Raw genomic sequence first — 22,433 nt, 5'->3', positions numbered from 1 at the left:
AAACATTATTTTTTTTATTGTATAGCACTTTTCCGATCATAGTTGCAAAATGATCAACTGGGAAACGACAGAAAACATAAAAACTTGCAAACGCAAAAAGAGGAACACGATTATAAATACGGAAGTTCGGTTTATAGTTATAGTTGTTTTTTTAATCTAAATTTTATATTAATACGGAAGTGGTATTCATACATATATTATGTATACATGTTAACGAGCCATAAAAATAATAACTAGTACACTAAATAAACCACAATTTCCCTATTTTCCTCTTTTCTACAGCAGGATAAGCTCGTCTCTCATTCTCGCACCTGACTGGCTGCTCGACCGGAAGTAAACATCATGTGACGTTGCAAATCAGCTGATCCTCCGTAGACATCTTTACGAGTCACGACTGCGGCGATTAATTCATACCTCTTCGTCTTTGATTTTCGGGTAAATAATCATCCACTTTAAGCTCTAATTGCATAACTCAAACCTCCATGTTGTTAACGACAGTATGTTTTTTCTTCTGAATTTTAAATAATTGTGTTTTTCGTTATTTGTTCCTCGAAGGCCCGAGCGGATCTTTGACAGCTGCAACCATGGCGCTCAGCGATGCCGATGTTCAGAAGCAGGTAATGAACCGCTTTAACCTTCAAAAATGAAACCATTCATCTGTTTTTCATATATAATTGTAGAAGGACTTTTAACGTGGCTGATTGTCTTATTAAATTTTTTGGAAACGCCTCCAGTGGCTGTAATATCTCCTTGAAGTGTGTGTGTGTCGAGGAGAATGACATTGAAAGAGCTGCAGTAGGTTAGCATGAAATGTGACACAAACACAAGCTAAAATACCTAATTCAGGGCGTTTTTGATTGGGGATTTTGTACGTAAGAATGCTACTTTTAGCAATATAAGCAGCCATTTTGGAGCTAGTGCTGTGTGGGACTTATGGCTGTGATGGATAGGGTCATATTTCCAAATGATCACATGATGAACACATGCCAGGGCCAGATGAGGAACTAGTGTGAGCCACTGTCTGGACACTTCAGTTAAAGGATCATCTTAGCAAACACTGGAAATAACTTCCCAAAAAAAGGGCTCATTAAAGCTGCAGAAGTGAAAGATGTGTATGTTATAAGTTTGTGGCTCGTGTTCTTAGGCTAAATAGTCATAAACATTCCTCACCATGGTGAGAGAATGAGTTCACAGCAGGGTGAGGAAACATTTCAGGGTTTCGTTATGACAGAGATGACAAGCTCACACTTAAGAAGGAATAAGGTTCCAGGAGGAGGAAGTTCTGCGCACACTAAGCCCTTAAAATGCTATGAGGGAATTTAAATCTTACACTTGTGTTTGATGTTTCTTCTTCCTGTTTGCAGATCAAGCACATGATGGCCTTCATTGAACAGGAGGCCAATGAGAAAGCAGAAGAAATTGATGCAAAGGTATAAACATGTTGTGAATTCAGTAGTGTTTGAAAGAGTTTCAAGTATGGGTGAAAAAATAATCTCATGTCTTTGCTCAAGATTCAATCAGGATCATTCCTTAGGACATGAAGAGACTTATATGTATGTATTTATGTAATCCTTTATTTTAACAGGATTCATTTATACTACAATCCCTGAGGCCTGTGCAAAACAATAAACATCAAATTATAAACACAATTTACATACATTACAGACACTGATTCCACACAAAAGAGACGTGTTCATGAGATTTCTGAGAGTTTTCTGTGTGAGGCTAACCACTTGGGGGCACTAAAACATCAATAAATAAAAATATGAACATGGCTGATTGGCCTTATTTTGATGAAACAAAAAGAGGACTATAGCGTCATAGTAGACTACATCATATGGTATTTAAGGTTATATATTTTTTTATTCAACCTTCTCTACTAGAATAGGTTTTATTTATTTGATTATGAAATGTAAAAGTTTTATACACATTCCAAATGATTGAAGTTCTTTTTAACTTTAAACGGATCCATAAATAAGATATTTAAAATCTCAATGAGTGTTCACTATCAGTTAAATGTATTAGTAGTACAAACTTTTCATTATTAGTCGCTAAAAGCTGAGCCAAAGGAGATTACCAGGGAAGGTTTTGATGAGAATCTCGATTCAAGCGGTCCCACTACATCAGTATACGATACTTATGAGGCTGAAATGATGAGTTTATCAAGTGATTAGTAATTTGAGAGAAAGTAATAACTAGCCTCTCCATGAAATGTCAAATTATAACCCCTCTTTTTTAATATGGGACTTTTGAAATTGAATCTCTTATGACTGTTGGATTAAAATGCCTATGTCATCACCCCTGTGGTTGGGAAGTGTGAGCATTTTTCTGTATTCCCACATCAATAGAAAAAGAGTCCTCTTTTGCAGCCCTAGTTATATGCTATGTAGCAGTATTGGTGTAGTGTTGTAGTAAGTTTAAGGCCTTTCAAATGTTTACTTTCACGCACATCACTACAATAAGACCAAGCAGTGTAATCGTTGAACAACACATAACACTGTTACAAAATCTCTTCTCTTTTCACATAAAAAAAAAAAGTATTTAATATCTTGAATTGAACCTTTGAAGTGACCTTTAAACTTTCTGACACATTGGGGGCTGAGGATTTGTCTCTTGAGTGAACTGTGTCTCCTCCTGCAGGCTGAGGAAGAGTTCAACATCGAGAAGGGCCGTCTGGTGCAGACTCAGAGGCTGAAGATAATGGAGTACTACGAGAAGAAAGAGAAGCAGATCGAGCAGCAGAAGAAAATGTGAGTCATGGCGAGAAATCACAGGACAGTCCTTCCTTTCCTGAATTGTGCCCCTTTAAGAACAAACAAATCTGTGTGTGTGACACAGTTTCCCTAATTTTATTTAGTTGATTCGTCTCACAATGACTCTTATTGTAACCTGGTGCCAAACAGTCTCCAGTGTTTCCGCACAAACAAACTCGTAATTGAACCAATGTGTTTGTGATTTATCTGCTTAACAGTCAAATGTCAAACCTGATGAACCAGGCTCGACTGAAGGTGCTGAAGGCTCGTGATGACATGATCTCGGTGAGCAGCAATGAACCCTTTTGTCATATTATCCTGGATGTTCATATGAAAGCTGGATTGTTACAGAAAGCCTGTGTGTGTTTGCGCCCCCAGGAAATGCTGAACGAGGCCCGCCAGCGGCTCGCTAACGTCTCAAAAGATCCAGCCAGGTATCCAGCTCTGCTGGACGGATTGATCTTACAGGTTAGTTTGTGACCTCAGTTGCTGATTCATCAGGTAAACCAAGAATAAAATAATGCTGTCTTAATGTATTCTGATTTGCTTTTAATAAAAAAGAGACCATTTGTCACTGTTAAACCAGGCGCTTTTCTTAATGAGGTCTTCAATAAGTCTCTCGCCTGTACTAATACAACAATTTCATACTTCTAATACAGCAGCACTGAAATGAATCCTACCTTCAAGAAGGTTATAATGTAAAATATTTGTTGTTTTAGGGAAGCATTATTCCAACAGTATGAAGATTAATTACATTTTGTATTAGACTGTGTTAGTATTAGCTTAGTGTATTTAATAAACTGGAAACAGGTTGTGTACGAGAAGGGCTGTATTGTAATAGGTTTGATAACCATAATCTTTCCATATCTCTTATTCTAACAGGGATTCTATCAGCTTCTGGAGCAAAAAGTGACCATTCGCTGCCGTAAACAGGACATGCAAGTGGTACAGGTGAGTAAATTCGCAAGAGCATGCTCATGGCAGGTTCTTTGGTCCAAAGAGATGTACAAATGAGGAAAAATCAAGCTTCAAAGCTATTTTTCTTATCCGAACCACTACTTATTTAGTGTTTTAAGAGAAAGAAGGTGGATTCTGCGGGCTAGAACCCTTGTTAAAATCTACTTCTGACTTTCAGGCATCCATCCAGAGGAATATTCCCATCTATAAAGCAGCTGTAAAGACTAACCTGGAGGTCCGCATCGACCAGGACAACTTCATCCCCGCGGATGTGTAAGCAGCTTCACATTTGTAACATGAATCAAACTCCACAATGACTTGAATTTGAGTCCTCATGTTTTGGTGTTTTGTCTCCCGTTAGGTCTGGAGGTGTTGAGATCTACAACGCTGACGGGAAGATCAAGGTGGCCAACACCCTGGAGAGCAGACTGGACCTGATGGCTCAGCAGGTAGGAGACAGAAACATGTCATGTTATCAGATTATTTGAAATATGTTTCATAAACAATCCTCATAGTGTACTTTTTAGCCTTTTGTATATTGTCTTTATCTATTTTTAATCTCCCTTTTTTATCTCAATGCTTTTTAAAAAGGTTTTGATCAGATAAAATATAATAAGATAAGCTTTATTGAAATGTACTCGTTACAGCAGCTCACAAAACAGGCAAATGAAATAAAGTACTCAAGTAAAGATGAAACAAAATAATTAAAACCATTCACACTATGTACACATTTCTCCTTGTTGAAAGATTCACAGGGGTTATTTTTCTGCACAGAAAGTTGTACGGTCATTGTTTGATGTCAATGCTCTCCATAACAGAATTCCCTGTTTAATGAGCAGTGCAGTCTTCTTTCAATTTAATAAACTATACATGACGGTAATAAGATTGTTGAAGCTCATGTGCTCCTTCGTATTCCAGGGATGCAACTGACCAATACATATGTCTTGCTTTTGTCCAACATATTGAAGCATATGATAGATACGTATTGAAAAGGCCGTTCGTACAAAATTTTGTCTTTCCTCATTTATTAAGGTCGTACAAATACAAGAATTGCTTTAAGAACAAACAACTGTTGGTCTTTTTAAATATGTATAATGACATATATGTATAATAAAAGATACATTTGCTCTCATGTTACCTGAACTCTTAAATGTTTGATATTTAACGTGTCGCATTCATTTACATTATTACTTTACAATTAACTTCAGTGAAATTCTGACCGTAGGCCATATTCTAAATGTGTCTATATCTAGGCTTTCTTTGTATTTCCGCAGAATTGTAAAAATAAATACAGCTGAACGATGGTTTTATAAATTAATTGACAGAAAAATAAGCCACTTTTTTGATAATTGATTTTAGTAATTGTCCTATTTTTTTAACGTCTTTGCTTCTCTTTTGTCCACAAAAATACTGCTACAGTTTCACATTTTTTTTAACATTTATAGACCAATTGATTAATGGAGAAAATTATAAGCTGATCAGATAAATCATTAGATACAGCCCCACTTCTAAGCCACGTATTTCTGTGTTTGCAGATGATGCCTGAAATCCGAGTGGCTCTCTTCGGTGCCAACCCGAACCGCAAGTTTATGGACTGAGTATCTCCGCTGTATTAGAGAAAAAAAAAACTCCACCTTTTTCTTTTTTATTTTGTCATATGAAAGGCGTCATTCCTCTGTCTGTGAAATGAATTCCCGATGCGAAAGAGCCGCATTGTTGTTGTGTGATGTATTTGCTGTATTTTTCTGTGCATCAAGGGACATCAAAGAGGTTGCAACTCAACACTGCAGATGTGCGTCATGCGTTCTGCACTGTTGTTATAATGGTTTACTCTGCTGCTTCCCATTTTGAGGGTCTCGGTTTACATCGATTACTCAGGAGCAACGTGATTGGCTGGATGTTTAACACGTTGTCCTCTAATTGGATCAGTTTTTATTACAAGCACAGCGTCTTTGTCACGGTTTTCCCAGTTTCAATAACCTCTACCCCGCATTATAAGTTGTATGGGGCATTGTGTTGCTAATGGGTGTCTGCTCCAACCAATCACAGAGAAAAAAACCCGGCATCCTAGAAAACTGCAGACCGAACGTGACCTCACAGAGTTAATTTATTGATGTTACATCGTTCTGTCATGTATTAAACAAGTGGGCGATATCATTCCAAAGGGTGCACTGTATGTATATGAGGTTTCCAGATTAAATTATACGTATGTGTGGTTGTTGTTTGTTTTCTGTTCTTTTCTTTTGTTGATTGTGTTTCAAACTGAAAATGTAATATTGTGGAAATGTAAAACCTAATAAAATATAAATCATTAGTATCATTTTCCGCCCTTTTCTTTTGCCAAGACATGTCCGGTTTACACTGGCCATTCATGCTTTATTCATTAGTTTATCACATGGTATTTGTCAGACAAAAATGCCCCAATTATCCAGTTCCTCTGAGTATTTTGCTGACATGCCAGACTGAAAGTGGAAGTTTTTGAGGAAAACAAGCAGAGTCTTTGGAGACTGTGAGACAGGGCACCCGGAGCTCCTTCTTCTTGTAAGTATTTTTGGATTTAAAGTACTTAGATTTAGCTTTGAGATTTCCTGTCCTTGTTCAGTTTCCGTAAAGACTTTAGGGTTGTTTATCACTTTATTCACTTATCTCGTGGCTAATTTTGACCAAGAAAGCAAAGCAGTCATGGTTAAACGTCTGAATGGGCTCTGTAAAAACCGGAATGCAAGCTGAGAAGCAAGTTATCATGTTGATGACCTTGAAACAAGTTTGTTAAATGTATTCACCCACCAAAAAACTAAAGCAACATTTACTCTGAGGCAGAAAGACTTTATGTCTAACACATGGAATTTATTCTTTGCAGATTCATATACAGTAAGTCTGCTCTTGTGGAGGCTGTCTGATCATGTTCTAGCACCCTCCTGTGGCGCATAGGGACATGGTGCTCTCACTCCCCCAGGCTGTGGTCACTTATGTGCCCCTCCTGTGGTTTGTTAGAGTGACTGATGGGATGCCTGACCCCACTCAGAGGGACCTGCTTATACGTCAGGAGGCGTCCAGACAGACAGGAGGACAAGTGACCCTGACGCCGGCGGAACAGAAACTGGATGCTTACCTCCATCGATTAAAGGAGCAGGAGATGTCTGCTGCACAGTTCCCACCTGCTATCCATTTCTTCAAAGCAAAGCCTCTCATTGAGAAGAGCTCCATATTCAAACTGCTGCAGAAGATGCCTAAAGGTAGAAATCAAATCCAAAGTTCCTCTTTATTTTTGTCTCGCATAACAGCTACACATTAAGATTTGATAAAATACTAACAATGTATGTGTGATGGATGTATCCATGTAAGTAAGTGTGTTCGCATGTATGAATGTTGTTCTGTACTTAAGGATGCATGCTATTGTGTTAGTATGAAAGTTTGTACAATGGTATGTACGTATGTTAGTATGACTGAAGTATATAAGTAAGTTTGTACTCATGTACAGTATGTATCTTAGTATGTATGTATGTATAAATGTTTATACATACGGTATTTAAGGATGTTAGTATTTGTGAATATTTACAAACTTTTTTCTGTGAACAGCGTCAGACACTATGACTTTTTATGACATGCTATACTATCACTTTTTTTAACATGCTATACTATCACTTTTTGCCATGCTAAACTATGTCTTTTTTGCCATGCTATACTATGACATTTTCTGTCAGGCTATACTATGAACTCTTTTTTTACATATACTGATTATTTTGGACATGCTATACCATGACTTTTTTGACATGCGATACTGTCTTTTTTCGACATGCTATACTATGACTTTTTTTATGGCATATTTTTCGACATGCTATACTATGACATATTTTAGGGCATATTTTTCAACATGCTATACTAGGACATATTTGAGAGCATATTTTTCGACATGCTATAGTATGACTTTTTATGGCATATTTTTCGACATGCTATACTATGGCATATTTTATGGCATATTTTTCGACATGCTATACTATGACATATTTTAGTGCATATTTTTCGACATGCTATAGTATGACTTTTTATGGCATATTTTTGACATGCTATAGTATGACTTTTTATGGCATATTTTTCGACATGCTATAGTATGACATATTTTCGGGCATATTTTTCGACATGCTATACTATGACATATTTTAGTGCATATTTTTCGACATGCTATACTATGACTTTTTATGGCATATTTTTCGACATGCTATACTATGGCATATTTAATGCCATATTTTTCGACATGCTATACTATGACTTTTTATGGCATATTTTTCGACATGCTATAGTATGACTTTTTATGGCATATTTTCGACATGCTATACTATGACATATTTGAGAGCATATTTTTCGACATGCTATAGTATGACTTTTTATGGCATATTTTTCGACATGCTATACTATGGCATATTTTATGGCATATTTTTCAACATGCTATACTATGACATATTTTAGTGCATATTTTTCGACATGCTATAGTATGACTTTTTATGGCATATTTTCGACATGCTATACTATGACATATTTTAGGGCATATTATTCAACATGCTATATACTATGACATATTTCACGGCATATTTTTCGACATGCTTTACAATGACATATTTTAGGACATATTTTTCGACATGCTATAGTATGACTTTTTATGGCATATTTTTCGACATGCTATACTATGACATATTTTAGGGCATATTTTTCGACATGCTATAGTATGACATATTTTCGGGCATATTTTTCGACATGCTATACTATGACATATTTTAGTGCATATTTTTCGACATGCTATACTATGACTTTTTATGGCATATTTTTCGACATGCTATACTATGGCATATTTAATGCCATATTTTTCGACATGCTATACTATGACTTTTTATGGCATATTTTTCGACATGCTATACTATGACATATTTTAGGGCATATTATTCAACATGCTATACTATGGCATATTTTATGGCATATTTTCGACATGCTATACTATGACATATTTTAGGGCATATTATTCGACATGCTATATACTATGACATATTTCACGGCATATTTTTCAACATGCTATACTATGACATATTTTAGGGCATATTTTTCGACTGCTGTAGTATGACTTTTTATGGCATATTTTTCAACATGCTATACTATGACATATTTTAGGGCATATTTTTCGACATGCTATAGTATGACTTTTTATGGCATATTTTTCGACATGCTATACTATGGCATACTTTATTGCATATTTTTCGACCTGCTATACTATGACATATTTTAGTGCATATTTTTCGACATGCTATAGTATGACATATTATCGGGCATATTTTTCGACATGCTATAATATACTATGACATATTTTAGTAAATATTAATCGACATGCTATAGTATGACTCTTTATGGCATATTTTTCAACATGCTATACTATGGCATATTTTATGGCATATTTTTCGACATGCTATACTATGACATATCTTAGGGCATATTTTTCGACATGCTATAGTATGACTTTTTATGGCATATTTTTCGACATGCTATACAGTGGCATATTCTGGGGCATATTTTTCGACATGCTATACCGTGACATATTTTTTGGCATATTTTTCGACATGCTATAGTATGACTTTTTATGGCATATTTTTCGACATGCTATAGTATGACATATTTTTGGGCATATTATTCGACCTTCTATAGTATGACTTTTTATGGCATATTTTCGACATGCTAAACTATGACATATTTTAGGGCATATTATTCGACATGCTATATACTATGACATATTTCACGGCATATTTTTCAACATGCTATACTATGACATATTTTAGGGCATATTTTTCGACATGCTATAGTATGACTTTTTATGGCATATTTTTCAACATACTATACTATGACATATTTGAGGGTATATTTTTCGACATGCTATAGTATGACTTTTTATGGCATATTTTTCGACATGCTATACTATGGCATACTTTATTGCATATTTTTCGACCTGCTATACTATGACATATTTTAGTGCATATTTTTCGACATGCTATACTATGACATATTTTAGTGCATATTTTTCGACATGCTATAGTATGACTTTTTATGGCATATTTTTCGACATGCTATACAATGACATATTTTAGGGCATATTATTCGACATGCTATACTATGACATATTTTATGGCATATTTTCGACATGCTATACTAGGACATATTTTAGAGCATATTTTTTGACATGCTATAGTATGACTTTTTATGGCATATTTTTCGACATGCTATACTATGGCATATTTTAGTGCATATTTTTCGACATGCTATACTATGACATACTTTCGGGCATATTTTTCGACATGCTATTCTATGACATATTTTAGGGCATATATTTCGACATGGTATACTATGACATATTTTAGGGCATATATTTCGACATGCTATAGTATGACATATTTTAGGGCATATTTTTCAACATGCTATACTATGACATATTTTTCGGCATGTTTTTCGACATGCTATACTATGACTTTTTATGGCATATTATTCAACATGCTATACTATGACATACTTTCGGGCATATTTTTCGACATGCTATACTATGACATATTTTAGGACATATTTTTCGACATACTATAGTATGACTTTTTATGGCATATTTTTCGACTTGCTTCACTATGACATACTTTATGGCATATTTTTCGACATGCTATAGTATGACATATTTTAGGACATATTTTTTGACATGCTATACTATGACTTTTTTTATGGCATATTTTTCGACATGCTATGGTATGACTTTTTATGGCATATTTTCGACATGCTATACTAGGACATATTTTAGAGCATATTTTTCGACATGCTATACTATAACCTATTTTAGTGCATATTATTTGACATGCTATAGTATGACTTTTTATGGCATATTTTTCGACATGCTATACTATGACATATTTTAAGGCATATTTTTCGACATGCTATACTATGACATATTTTAGGGCATATTTTTCAACATGCTATACTATGACATATTTTAGGGCATATTTTTCAACATGCTATAGTATGACTTTTTATGGCATATTTTTCGACATGCTATACTATGACATATTTTCGGGTATATTTTTCGACATGCTATACTATGACATAATTTATGGCATATTTTTCGACATGCTATACTTTGACATATTTTAGGGCATATATTTCGACATGCTATAGTATGACATATTTTAGGGCATATTTTTCAACATGCTATACTATGACTTTTTATGGCATATTATTCAACATGCTATACTATGACATACTTTCGGGCATATTTTTCGACATGCTATACTATGACATATTTTAGGACATATTTTTCGACATACTATAGTATGACTTTTTATGGCATATTTTTCGACTTGCTTCACTATGACATACTTTATGGCATATTTTTCGACATGCTATAGTATGACATATTTTAGGACATATTTTTTGACATGCTATACTATGACTTTTTTTATGGCATATTTTTCGACATGCTATGGTATGACTTTTTATGGCATATTTTCGACATGCTATACTAGGACATATTTTAGAGCATATTTTTCGACATGCTATACTATAACCTATTTTAGTGCATATTATTTGACATGCTATAGTATGACTTTTTATGGCATATTTTTCGACATGCTATACTATGACATATTTTAAGGCATATTTTTCGACATGCTATACTATGACATATTTTAGGGCATATTTTTCAACATGCTATACTATGACATATTTTAGGGCATATTTTTCAACATGCTATAGTATGACTTTTTATGGCATATTTTTCGACATGCTATACTATGACATATTTTCGGGTATATTTTTCGACATGCTATACTATGACATATTTTAGGGCATATTTTTCGACATACTATAGTATGACTTTTTATGGCATATTTTATGGCATATTTTTCGACATGCTACACTATGACATATTTTAGGGCATATTTTTCGACATGCTATACTATGACATATTTTAGGGCATATTTTTCGACATGCTATAGTATGACTTTTTATGGCATATTTTTCGACATGCTATACTATGACATATTTTAGGGCATATTTTTCAACATGCTATACTATGACATATTTTAGGGCATATTTTTCGACATGCTATAGTATGACTTTTTATGCCATAGTTTATGGCATATTTTTCGACATGCTATACTATGACATATTTTGGGGCATATTTTTCGACATGCTATACTATGACATATTTTGGGGCATGTTTTTTGACATGCTATAGTATGACTTTTTATGGCATATTTTTCGACATGCTATACTATGACATATTTTTGGGCATATTTTTCGACATGCTATACTATAACCTATTTTAGTGCATATTATTTGACATGCTATGGTATGACTTTTTATGGCATATTTTTCGACATGCTACACTATGACATATTTTAGGGCATATTTTTCGACATGCTATACTATGACATATTTTCGGGCATATTTTTCGACATGCTATGCTATGACATATTTTAGGGCATATTTTTCAACATGCTATACTATGACATATTTTAGTGCATATTTTTCGACATGCTATAGTATGACTTTTTATGGCATATTTTCGACATGCTATACTAGGACATATTTTAGAGCATATTTTTCGACATGCTATACTATAACCTATTTTAGTGCATATTATTTGACATGCTATAGTATGACTTTTTATGGCATATTTTTCGACATGCTATACTATGACATATTTTAAGGCATATTTTTCGACATGCTATACTATGACATATTTTAGGGCATATTTTTCAACATGCTATACTATGACATATTTTAGGGCATATTTTTCAACATGCTATAGTATGACTTTTTATGGCATATTTTTCGACATGCTATACTATGACATATTTTCGGGTATATTTTTCGACATGCTATACTATGACATAATTTATGGCATATTTTTCGACATGCTATACTTTGACATATTTTAGGGCATATATTTCAACATGCTATAGTATGACATATTTTAGGGCATATTTTTCAACATGCTATACTATGACATATTTTTCGGCATGTTTTTCGACATGCTATACTATGACTTTTTATGGCATATTATTCAACATGCTATACTATGACATACTTTCGGGCATATTTTTCGACATGCTATACTACGACATATTTTAGGACATATTTTTCGACATACTATAGTATGACTTTTTATGGCATATTTTTCGACTTGCTTCACTATGACATACTTTATGGCATATTTTTCGACATGCTATAGTATGACATATTTTAGGACATATTTTTTGACATGCTATACTATGACTTTTTTTATGGCATATTTTTCGACATGCTATGGTATGACTTTTTATGGCATATTTTCGACATGCTATACTAGGACATATTTTAGAGCATATTTTTCGACATGCTATACTATAACCTATTTTAGTGCATATTATTTGACATGCTATAGTATGACTTTTTATGGCATATTTTTCGACATGCTATACTATGACATATTTTAAGGCATATTTTTCGACATGCTATACTATGACATATTTTAGGGCATATTTTTCAACATGCTATACTATGACATATTTTAGGGCATATTTTTCAACATGCTATAGTATGACTTTTTATGGCATATTTTTCGACATGCTATACTATGACATATTTTCGGGTATATTTTTCGACATGCTATACTATGACATATTTTAGGGCATATTTTTCGACATACTATAGTATGACTTTTTATGGCATATTTTATGGCATATTTTTCGACATGCTACACTATGACATATTTTAGGGCATATTTTTCGACATGCTATACTATGACATATTTTAGGGCATATTTTTCGACATGCTATAGTATGACTTTTTATGGCATATTTTTCGACATGCTATACTATGACATATTTTAGGGCATATTTTTCAACATGCTATACTATGACATATTTTAGGGCATATTTTTCGACATGCTATAGTATGACTTTTTATGCCATAGTTTATGGCATATTTTTCGACATGCTATACTATGACATATTTTGGGGCATATTTTTCGACATGCTATACTATGACATATTTTGGGGCATGTTTTTTGACATGCTATAGTATGACTTTTTATGGCATATTTTTCGACATGCTATACTATGACATATTTTTGGGCATATTTTTCGACATGCTATACTATAACCTATTTTAGTGCATATTATTTGACATGCTATACTATGACATATTTTAGGGCATATTTTTCGACATGCTATACTATGACATATTTTCGGGCATATTTTTCGACATGCTATACTATGACATATTTTCGGGCATATTTTTCGACATGCTATGCTATGACATATTTTCGGGCATATTTTTCGACATGCTATACTATGACATATTTTAGTGCATATTTTTCGACATGCTATAGTATGACTTTTTATGGCATATTTTCGACATGCTATACTATGACATATTTTAGGGCATATTTTTCGACATGCTATACTATGACATACTTTATGGCATATTTTTCGACATGCTATACTTTGACATATTTTAGGGCATATATTTCGACATGCTATAGTATGACTTTTTATGGCATATTTTTCGACATGCTACACTATGACATATTTTAGGGCATATTTTTCGACATGCTATACTATGACATATTTTCGGGCATATTTTTCGACATGCTATGCTATGACATATTTTAGGGCATATTTTTCAACATGCTATACTATGACATATTTTAGTGCATATTTTTCGACATGCTATAGTATGACTTTTTATGGCATATTTTCGACATGCTATACTATGACATATTTTAGGGCATATTTTTCGACATGCTATACTATGACATAATTTATGGCATATTTTTCGACATGCTATACTTTGACATATTTTAGGGCATATATTTCGACATGCTATAGTATGACATATTTTAGGGCATATTTTTCAACATGCTATACTATGACATATTTTTCGGCATGTTTTTCGACATGCTATACTATGACTTTTTATGGCATATTATTCAACATGCTATACTATGACATACTTTCGGGCATATTTTTCGACATGCTATACTATGACATATTTTAGGACATATTTTTCGACATACTATAGTATGACTTTTTATGGCATATTTTTCGACTTGCTTCACTATGACTTTTTTTATGGCATATTTTTCGACATGCTATGGTATGACTTTTTATGGCATATTTTCGACATGCTATACTAGGACATATTTTAGAGCATATTTTTCGACATGCTATACTATAACCTATTTTAGTGCATATTATTTGACATGCTATAGTATGACTTTTTATGGCATATTTTTCGACATGCTATACTATGACATATTTTAAGGCATATTTTTCGACATGCTATACTATGACATATTTTAGGGCATATTTTTCAACATGCTATACTATGACATATTTTAGGGCATATTTTTCAACATGCTATAGTATGACTTTTTATGGCATATTTTTCGACATGCTATACTATGACATATTTTCGGGTATATTTTTCGACATGCTATACTATGACATATTTTAGGGCATATTTTTCGACATACTATAGTATGACTTTTTATGGCATATTTTATGGCATATTTTTCGACATGCTACACTATGACATATTTTAGGGCATATTTTTCGACATGCTATACTATGACATATTTTAGGGCATATTTTTCGACATGCTATAGTATGACTTTTTATGGCATATTTTTCGACATGCTATACTATGACATATTTTAGGGCATATTTTTCAACATGCTATACTATGACATATTTTAGGGCATATTTTTCGACATGCTATAGTATGACTTTTTATGCCATAGTTTATGGCATATTTTTCGACATGCTATACTATGACATATTTTGGGGCATATTTTTCGACATGCTATACTATGACATATTTTGGGGCATGTTTTTTGACATGCTATAGTATGACTTTTTATGGCATATTTTTCGACATGCTATACTATGACATATTTTTGGGCATATTTTTCGACATGCTATACTATAACCTATTTTAGTGCATATTATTTGACATGCTATGGTATGACTTTTTATGGCATATTTTTCGACATGCTACACTATGACATATTTTAGGGCATATTTTTCGACATGCTATACTATGACATATTTTCGGGCATATTTTTCGACATGCTATGCTATGACATATTTTAGGGCATATTTTTCAACATGCTACACTATGACATATTTTAGGGCATATTTTTCGACATGCTATAGTATGACTTTTTATGGCATATTTTTCGACATGCTATACTATGACATATTTTAGGGCATATTTTTCGACATGCTATACTATGACATATTTTAGGGCATATTATTCGACATGCTATAGTATGACATACTTTATGGCATATTTTTCGACATCCTATACTATGACATATTTTAGGGCATATTTTTCGACATGCTATACTATGACATATTTTCGGGTATATTTTTCGACATTCTATACTAAGAAATATTTTAGGGCATTTTTTTCGACATGCTATACTATGACATATTTTCGGGTATATTTTTCGACATGCTATACTATGAAATATTTTAGGGCATATTTTTCGACATGCTATAGTATGACTTTTTATGCCATATTTTATGGCATATTTTTCGACATGCTATATTATGACATATTTTCAGGCATATTTTTCGACATGCTATACTATGACATATTTAAGGGCATATTTTTCAACATGCTATACTATGACATATTTGAGGGCATATTATTCGACATGCTATAGTATGACATACTTTATGGCATATTTTTCGACATGCTATACTATGACATATTTTAGGGCATATTTTTCGACATGCTATACTTTGACATATTTAAGGGCATATTTTTCGACATGCTATACTTTGACATATTTTAGGGCATATTTTTCGACATGCTATACTATGACATATTTTCGGGCATATTTTTCGACATGCTATACTATGACATATTTTGGGGCATGTTTTTCGACATGCTATAGTATGACTTTTTATGGCATATTTTTCGACATGCTATACTATAACCTATTTTAGTGCATATTATTTGACATGCTATGGTATGACTTTTTATGGCATATTTTTCGACATGCTATACTATGACATATTTTAGGGCATATTTTTCGACATGCTATAGTATGACTTTTTATGGCATATTTTTCGACATGCTACACTATGACATATTTTAGGGCATATTTTTCGACATGCTATACTATGACATATTTTCGGCATATTTTTCGACATGCTATGCTATGACATATTTTAGGGCATATTTTTCAACATGCTATAGTATGACTTTTTATGGCATATTTTTCGACATGCTATACTATGACATATTTTAGTGCATATTTTTCGACATGCTATAGTATGACTTTTTATGGCATATTTTCGACATGCTATACTATGACATATTTTAGGGCATATTTTTCGACATGCTATAGTATGACATACTTTATGGCATATTTTTCGACATCCTATACTATGACATATTTTGGGGCATATTTTTCGACATCCTATACTATGACATATTTTGGGGCATATTTTTCGACATGCTATACTATGACATATTTTAGGGCATATTTTTCGACATCCTATACTATGACATATTTTGGGGCATATTTTTCGACATGCTATACTATGACATATTTTAGGGCATATTTTTCGACATCCTATACTATGACATATTTTGGGGCATATTTTTCGACATGCTATAGTATGACTTTTTATGCCATAGTTTATGGCATATTTTTCGACATGCTATACTATGACATATTTTCGGGCATATTTTTCGACATGCTATACTATGACATATTTTAGGGCATATTTTTCGACATGCTAAAGTATGACTTTTTATGGCATATTTTTGCGACATGGTATACTATGACATATTTTAGGGCATATTATTCGACATGCTACAGTATGACTTTTTATGGCATATTTTTCGACATGCTATACTATGACATATTTTCGGGTATATTTTTCGACATGCTATACTAAGAAATATTTTAGGGCATTTTTTTCGACATGCTATACTATGACATATTTTCGGGTATATTTTTCGACATGCTATACTATGAAATATTTTAGCATATTTTTCGACATGCTATAGTATGACTTTTTATGGCGTATTTTTCGACATGCTACACTATGACATAATTTATGGCATATTTTTCGACATGCTATACTTTGACATATTTTAGGGCATATTTTTCGACATGCTATACTATGACATATTTTAGGGCATATTTTTCGACATGCTATAGTATGACTTTTTATGGCATATTTTACGACATGCTATACTATGACATATTTTAGGGCATATTTTTCGACATGCTATAGTATGACTTTTTATGGCGTATTTTTCGACATGCTACACTATGACATAATTTATGGCATATTTTTCAACATGCTATACTATGACATATTTAAGTGCATATTTTTCGACATGCTATACTATGACATATTTTGGGGCATATTTTTCGACATGCTATAGTATGACTTTTTATGGCATATTTTTCGACATGCTATACTATGACATATTTTAGGGCATATTTTTCGACATGCTAAAGTATGACTTTTTATGGCATATTTTTGCGACATGCTATACTATGACATATTTTCGGGTATATTTTTCGACATGCTATACTATGAAATATTTTAGTGCATTTTTTTCGACATGCTATACCATGACATATTTTCGGGTATATTTTTCGACATGCTATACTATGAAATATTTTAGGGCATATTTTTCGACATGCTATAGTATGACTTTTTATGCCATATTTTATGGCATATTTTTCGACATGCTATACTATGACATATTTTCGGGCATATTTTTCGACATGCTATACTATGACATATTTAAGGGCATATTTTTCGACATGCTATAGTATGACTTTTTATGGCATATTTTTCAACATGCTATACTATGACATATTTTAGGGCATATTTTTCGACATGCTATAGTATGACTTTTTATGGCATATTTTAGGGCATATTTTTCGACATGCTATACTATGACATATTTTAGGGCATATTTTTCGACATGCTATAGTATGACTTTTTATGGCATATTTTTCGACATGCTATACTATGACATATTTTAGGGCATATTTTTCGACATGCTAAAGTATGACTTTTTATGGTAAATTTTTGCGACATGCTATACTATGACATATTTTAGGGCATATTTTTCGACATGCTATAGTATGACTTTTTATGGCATATTTTTCGACATGATATACTATGACATATTTTCGGGTATATTTTTCAACATGCTATACTATGAAATATTTTAGGGCATTTTTTTCGACATGCTATACTATGACTTTTTATGCCATATTTTATGGCATATTTTTCGACATGCTATACTATGACATATTTTCGGGTATATTTTTCGACATGCTATACTATGACATATTTTCGGGTATATTTTTCGACATGCTATACTAAGAAATATTTTAGGGCATTTTTTTCGACATGCTATACTATGACATATTTTCGGGTATATTTTTCGACATGCTATACTATGAAATATTTTAGCATATTTTTCGACATGCTATAATATGACTTTTTATGCCATATTTTATGGCATATTTTTCGACATGCTATATTATGACATATTTTCGGGCATATTTTTCGACATGCTATACTATGACATATTTAAGGGCATATTTTTCAACATGCTATACTATGACATATTTTAGGGCATATTTTTCGACATGCTATAGTATGACTTTTTATGGCATATTTTTCGACATGCTACACTATGACATAATTTATGGCATATTTTTCGACATGCTATACTTTGACATATTTTAGGGCATATTTTTCGACATGCTATACTATGACATATTTTAGGGCATATTTTTCAACATGCTATAGTATGACTTTTTATGGCATATTTTTCGACATGCTATACTATAACCTATTTTAGTGCATATTATTTGACATGCTATAGTATGACTTTTTATGGCATATTTTTCGACATGCTATACTATGACATATTTTAGTGCATATTTTTCAACATGCTATACTATGACATATTTTGGGGCATATTTTTCGACATGCTATAGTATGACTTTTTATGCCATAGTTTATGGCATATTTTTCGACATGCTATACTATGACATATTTTGGGGCATATTTTTCGACATGCTATACTATGACATATTTTGGGGCATATTTTTCGACATGCTATAGTATGACTTTTTATGGCATATTTTTCGACATGCTATACTATGACATATTTTGGGGCATATTTTTCGACATGCTATAGTATGACTTTTTATGGCATATTTTTCGACATGCTATACTATGACATATTTTAGGGCATATTTTTCGACATGCTATAGTATGACTTTTTATGCCATATTTTATGGCATATTTTTCGACATGCTATATTATGACATATTTTCGGGCATATTTTTCGACATGCTATACTATGACATATTTAAGGGCATATTTTTCAACATGCTATACTATGACATATTTTAGGGCATATTTTTCGACATGCTATAGTATGACTTTTTATGGCATATTTTTCGACATGCTACACTATGACATAATTTATGGCATATTTTTCGACATGCTATACTTTGACATATTTTAGGGCATATTTTTCGACATGCTATACTATGACATATTTTAGGGCATATTTTTCAACATGCTATAGTATGACTTTTTATGGCATATTTTTCGACATGCTATACTATAACCTATTTTAGTGCATATTATTTGACATGCTATAGTATGACTTTTTATGGCATATTTTTCGACATGCTATACTATGACATATTTTAGTGCATATTTTTCAACATGCTATACTATGACATATTTTGGGGCATATTTTTCGACATGCTATAGTATGACTTTTTATGCCATAGTTTATGGCATATTTTTCGACATGCTATACTATGACATATTTTGGGGCATATTTTTCGACATGCTATACTATGACATATTTTGGGGCATATTTTTCGACATGCTATAGTATGACTTTTTATGGCATATTTTTCGACATGCTATACTATGACATATTTTGGGGCATATTTTTCGACATGCTATAGTATGACTTTTTATGGCATATTTTTCGACATGCTATACTATGACATATTTTAGGGCATATTTTTCGACATGCTAAAGTATGACTTTTTATGGCATATTTTTGCGACATGCTATACTATGACATATTTTCGGGTATATTTTTCGACATGCTATACTATGAAATATTTTAGGGCATATTTTTCGACATGCTATAGTATGACTTTTTATGCCATATTTTATGGCATATTTTTCGACATGCTATACTATGACATATTTTCGGGCATATTTTTCGACATGCTATACTATGACATATTTAAGGGCATATTTTTCGACATGCTATAGTATGACTTTTTATGGCATATTTTTCAACATGCTATACTATGAAATATTTTAGGGCATTTTTTTCGACATGCTATACTATGACTTTTTATGCCATATTTTATGGCATATTTTTCGACATGCTATACTATGACATATTTTGGGGCATATTTTTCAACATGCTATACTATGACATATTTAAGGGCATATTTTTCGACATGCTATAGTATAACTTTTATTGGCATATTTTTCGACATGCTATACTATGACATATTTTAGGGCATATTTTTCGACATCCTATACTATGACATATTTTAGGGCATATTTTTCGACATGCTATAGTATGACTTTTTATGGCATATTTTATGGCATATTTTTCAACATCCTATACTATGACATATTTTAGGGCATATTTTTCGACATGCTATAGTATGACTTTTTATGGCATATTTTTCGACATGCTATGCTATGACATATTTTAGGCCATATTATTCGACATGCTATAGTATGACTTTTTAGGGCATATTTTTCGACATCCTATACTATGACATATTTTGGGGCATATTTTTCGACATGCTATACTATGACATATTTTAGGGCATATTTTTCGACATGCTATAGTATGACTTTTTATGGCATATTTTTCGAGATGCTATACTATGGTATATTTTAGGGCACTTTTTCGACGTGCTACAGTAAGAGTTTTTATGGCATATTTTAAGGCATATTTTTCGACATGCTATATACTATGACATGTTTTAGGGCACTTTTTTCGACATGCTATAGTATGACTTTTTATGGCATATTTTAGGGCATATTTTTCGACATGCTATAGTATGACTTTTTATGGCATATTTTATGGCATATTTTTCGACATGCTATACTATGACATATTTTAGGACATATTTTTCGACATGCTATAGTATGACTTTTTAGGGCATATTTTTCGACATGCTATACATGGCGTATTTTAGGGCATATTTTTCAACATGCTATAGTATGACTTTTTATGGCATATTTTTCGACATGCTGTACTATGGCATATTTTTTGACATGCTATCCTAATGCTTTTTTTTCATGACAGACAGTACAGACATAATTTAGTACACACTTAATTCATGGTTAAGTACATTTATGGTTGAGTACAAATATAGTTCTGGACATGCATACATACATAATACGTAGTTAAATACATACAACGTTGAGTCCAAATATATCAGTAGTTAAGTGCATATAGTACATACTAGGGTACATATTCTATGAAACATAGTTAAGGACATAGATATTTTAATACATACATACCAGGTACATACTGAGTTACATAGTTAACCAATACATAGTTCATACAAAGTTAGGTACATACATAGTTAGGTACATGCAT

General features: G+C 32.6%; 2 protein-coding genes across 2 annotated transcripts in view; both read left to right on the top strand.

The window, feature by feature from the left end:
- Positions 1 to 359: 359 nt before the first annotated feature.
- atp6v1e1b (ATPase H+ transporting V1 subunit E1b) lies at positions 360 to 6,030 on the top strand. Its single transcript, XM_069670937.1, has 10 exons — positions 360 to 435; positions 556 to 617; positions 1,365 to 1,430; positions 2,641 to 2,750; positions 2,972 to 3,038; positions 3,132 to 3,221; positions 3,636 to 3,704; positions 3,889 to 3,983; positions 4,072 to 4,159; positions 5,246 to 6,030. Exons 2-10 carry the CDS (start codon positions 585 to 587, stop codon positions 5,306 to 5,308), a joined length of 681 nt encoding a protein of 226 aa, XP_069527038.1. The 5' UTR covers positions 360 to 435; positions 556 to 584; the 3' UTR covers positions 5,309 to 6,030.
- A 615-nt stretch (positions 6,031 to 6,645) lies between these two features.
- The window catches only part of ada2b (adenosine deaminase 2b), a 24,068-nt gene continuing 8,280 nt past the window's right edge, over positions 6,646 to 22,433 (top strand). The window contains exon 1 of the mRNA XM_069670886.1: positions 6,646 to 6,946. Coding sequence (XP_069526987.1) covers positions 6,646 to 6,946 — 301 coding nt within the window. The remainder of the gene's footprint in view (positions 6,947 to 22,433) is intronic.

Source organism: Semicossyphus pulcher, unplaced genomic scaffold, assembly GCF_022749685.1.
Source record: "Semicossyphus pulcher isolate SPU_LCO1_2020_fin unplaced genomic scaffold, fSemPul1.0.p SCAF_20, whole genome shotgun sequence".
Classification (NCBI taxonomy): domain Eukaryota; kingdom Metazoa; phylum Chordata; class Actinopteri; order Labriformes; family Labridae; genus Semicossyphus; species Semicossyphus pulcher.
Note: the sequence above shows the minus strand (reverse complement) of the source record. Positions and strands in the feature narration are given on the sequence as shown.

Bases quoted from the DNA above. Each gene is read 5' to 3' on its own strand.
- atp6v1e1b (XM_069670937.1), top strand. From the start codon at position 585: ATGGCGCTCAGCGATGCCGATGTTCAGAAGCAG. The intron at 1,431-2,640 runs GTATAAACATGT...CTCCTCCTGCAG, and splicing joins CAGAAGAAATTGATGCAAAG to GCTGAGGAAGAGTTCAACAT. The intron at 3,705-3,888 runs GTGAGTAAATTC...TCTGACTTTCAG, and splicing joins AGGACATGCAAGTGGTACAG to GCATCCATCCAGAGGAATAT.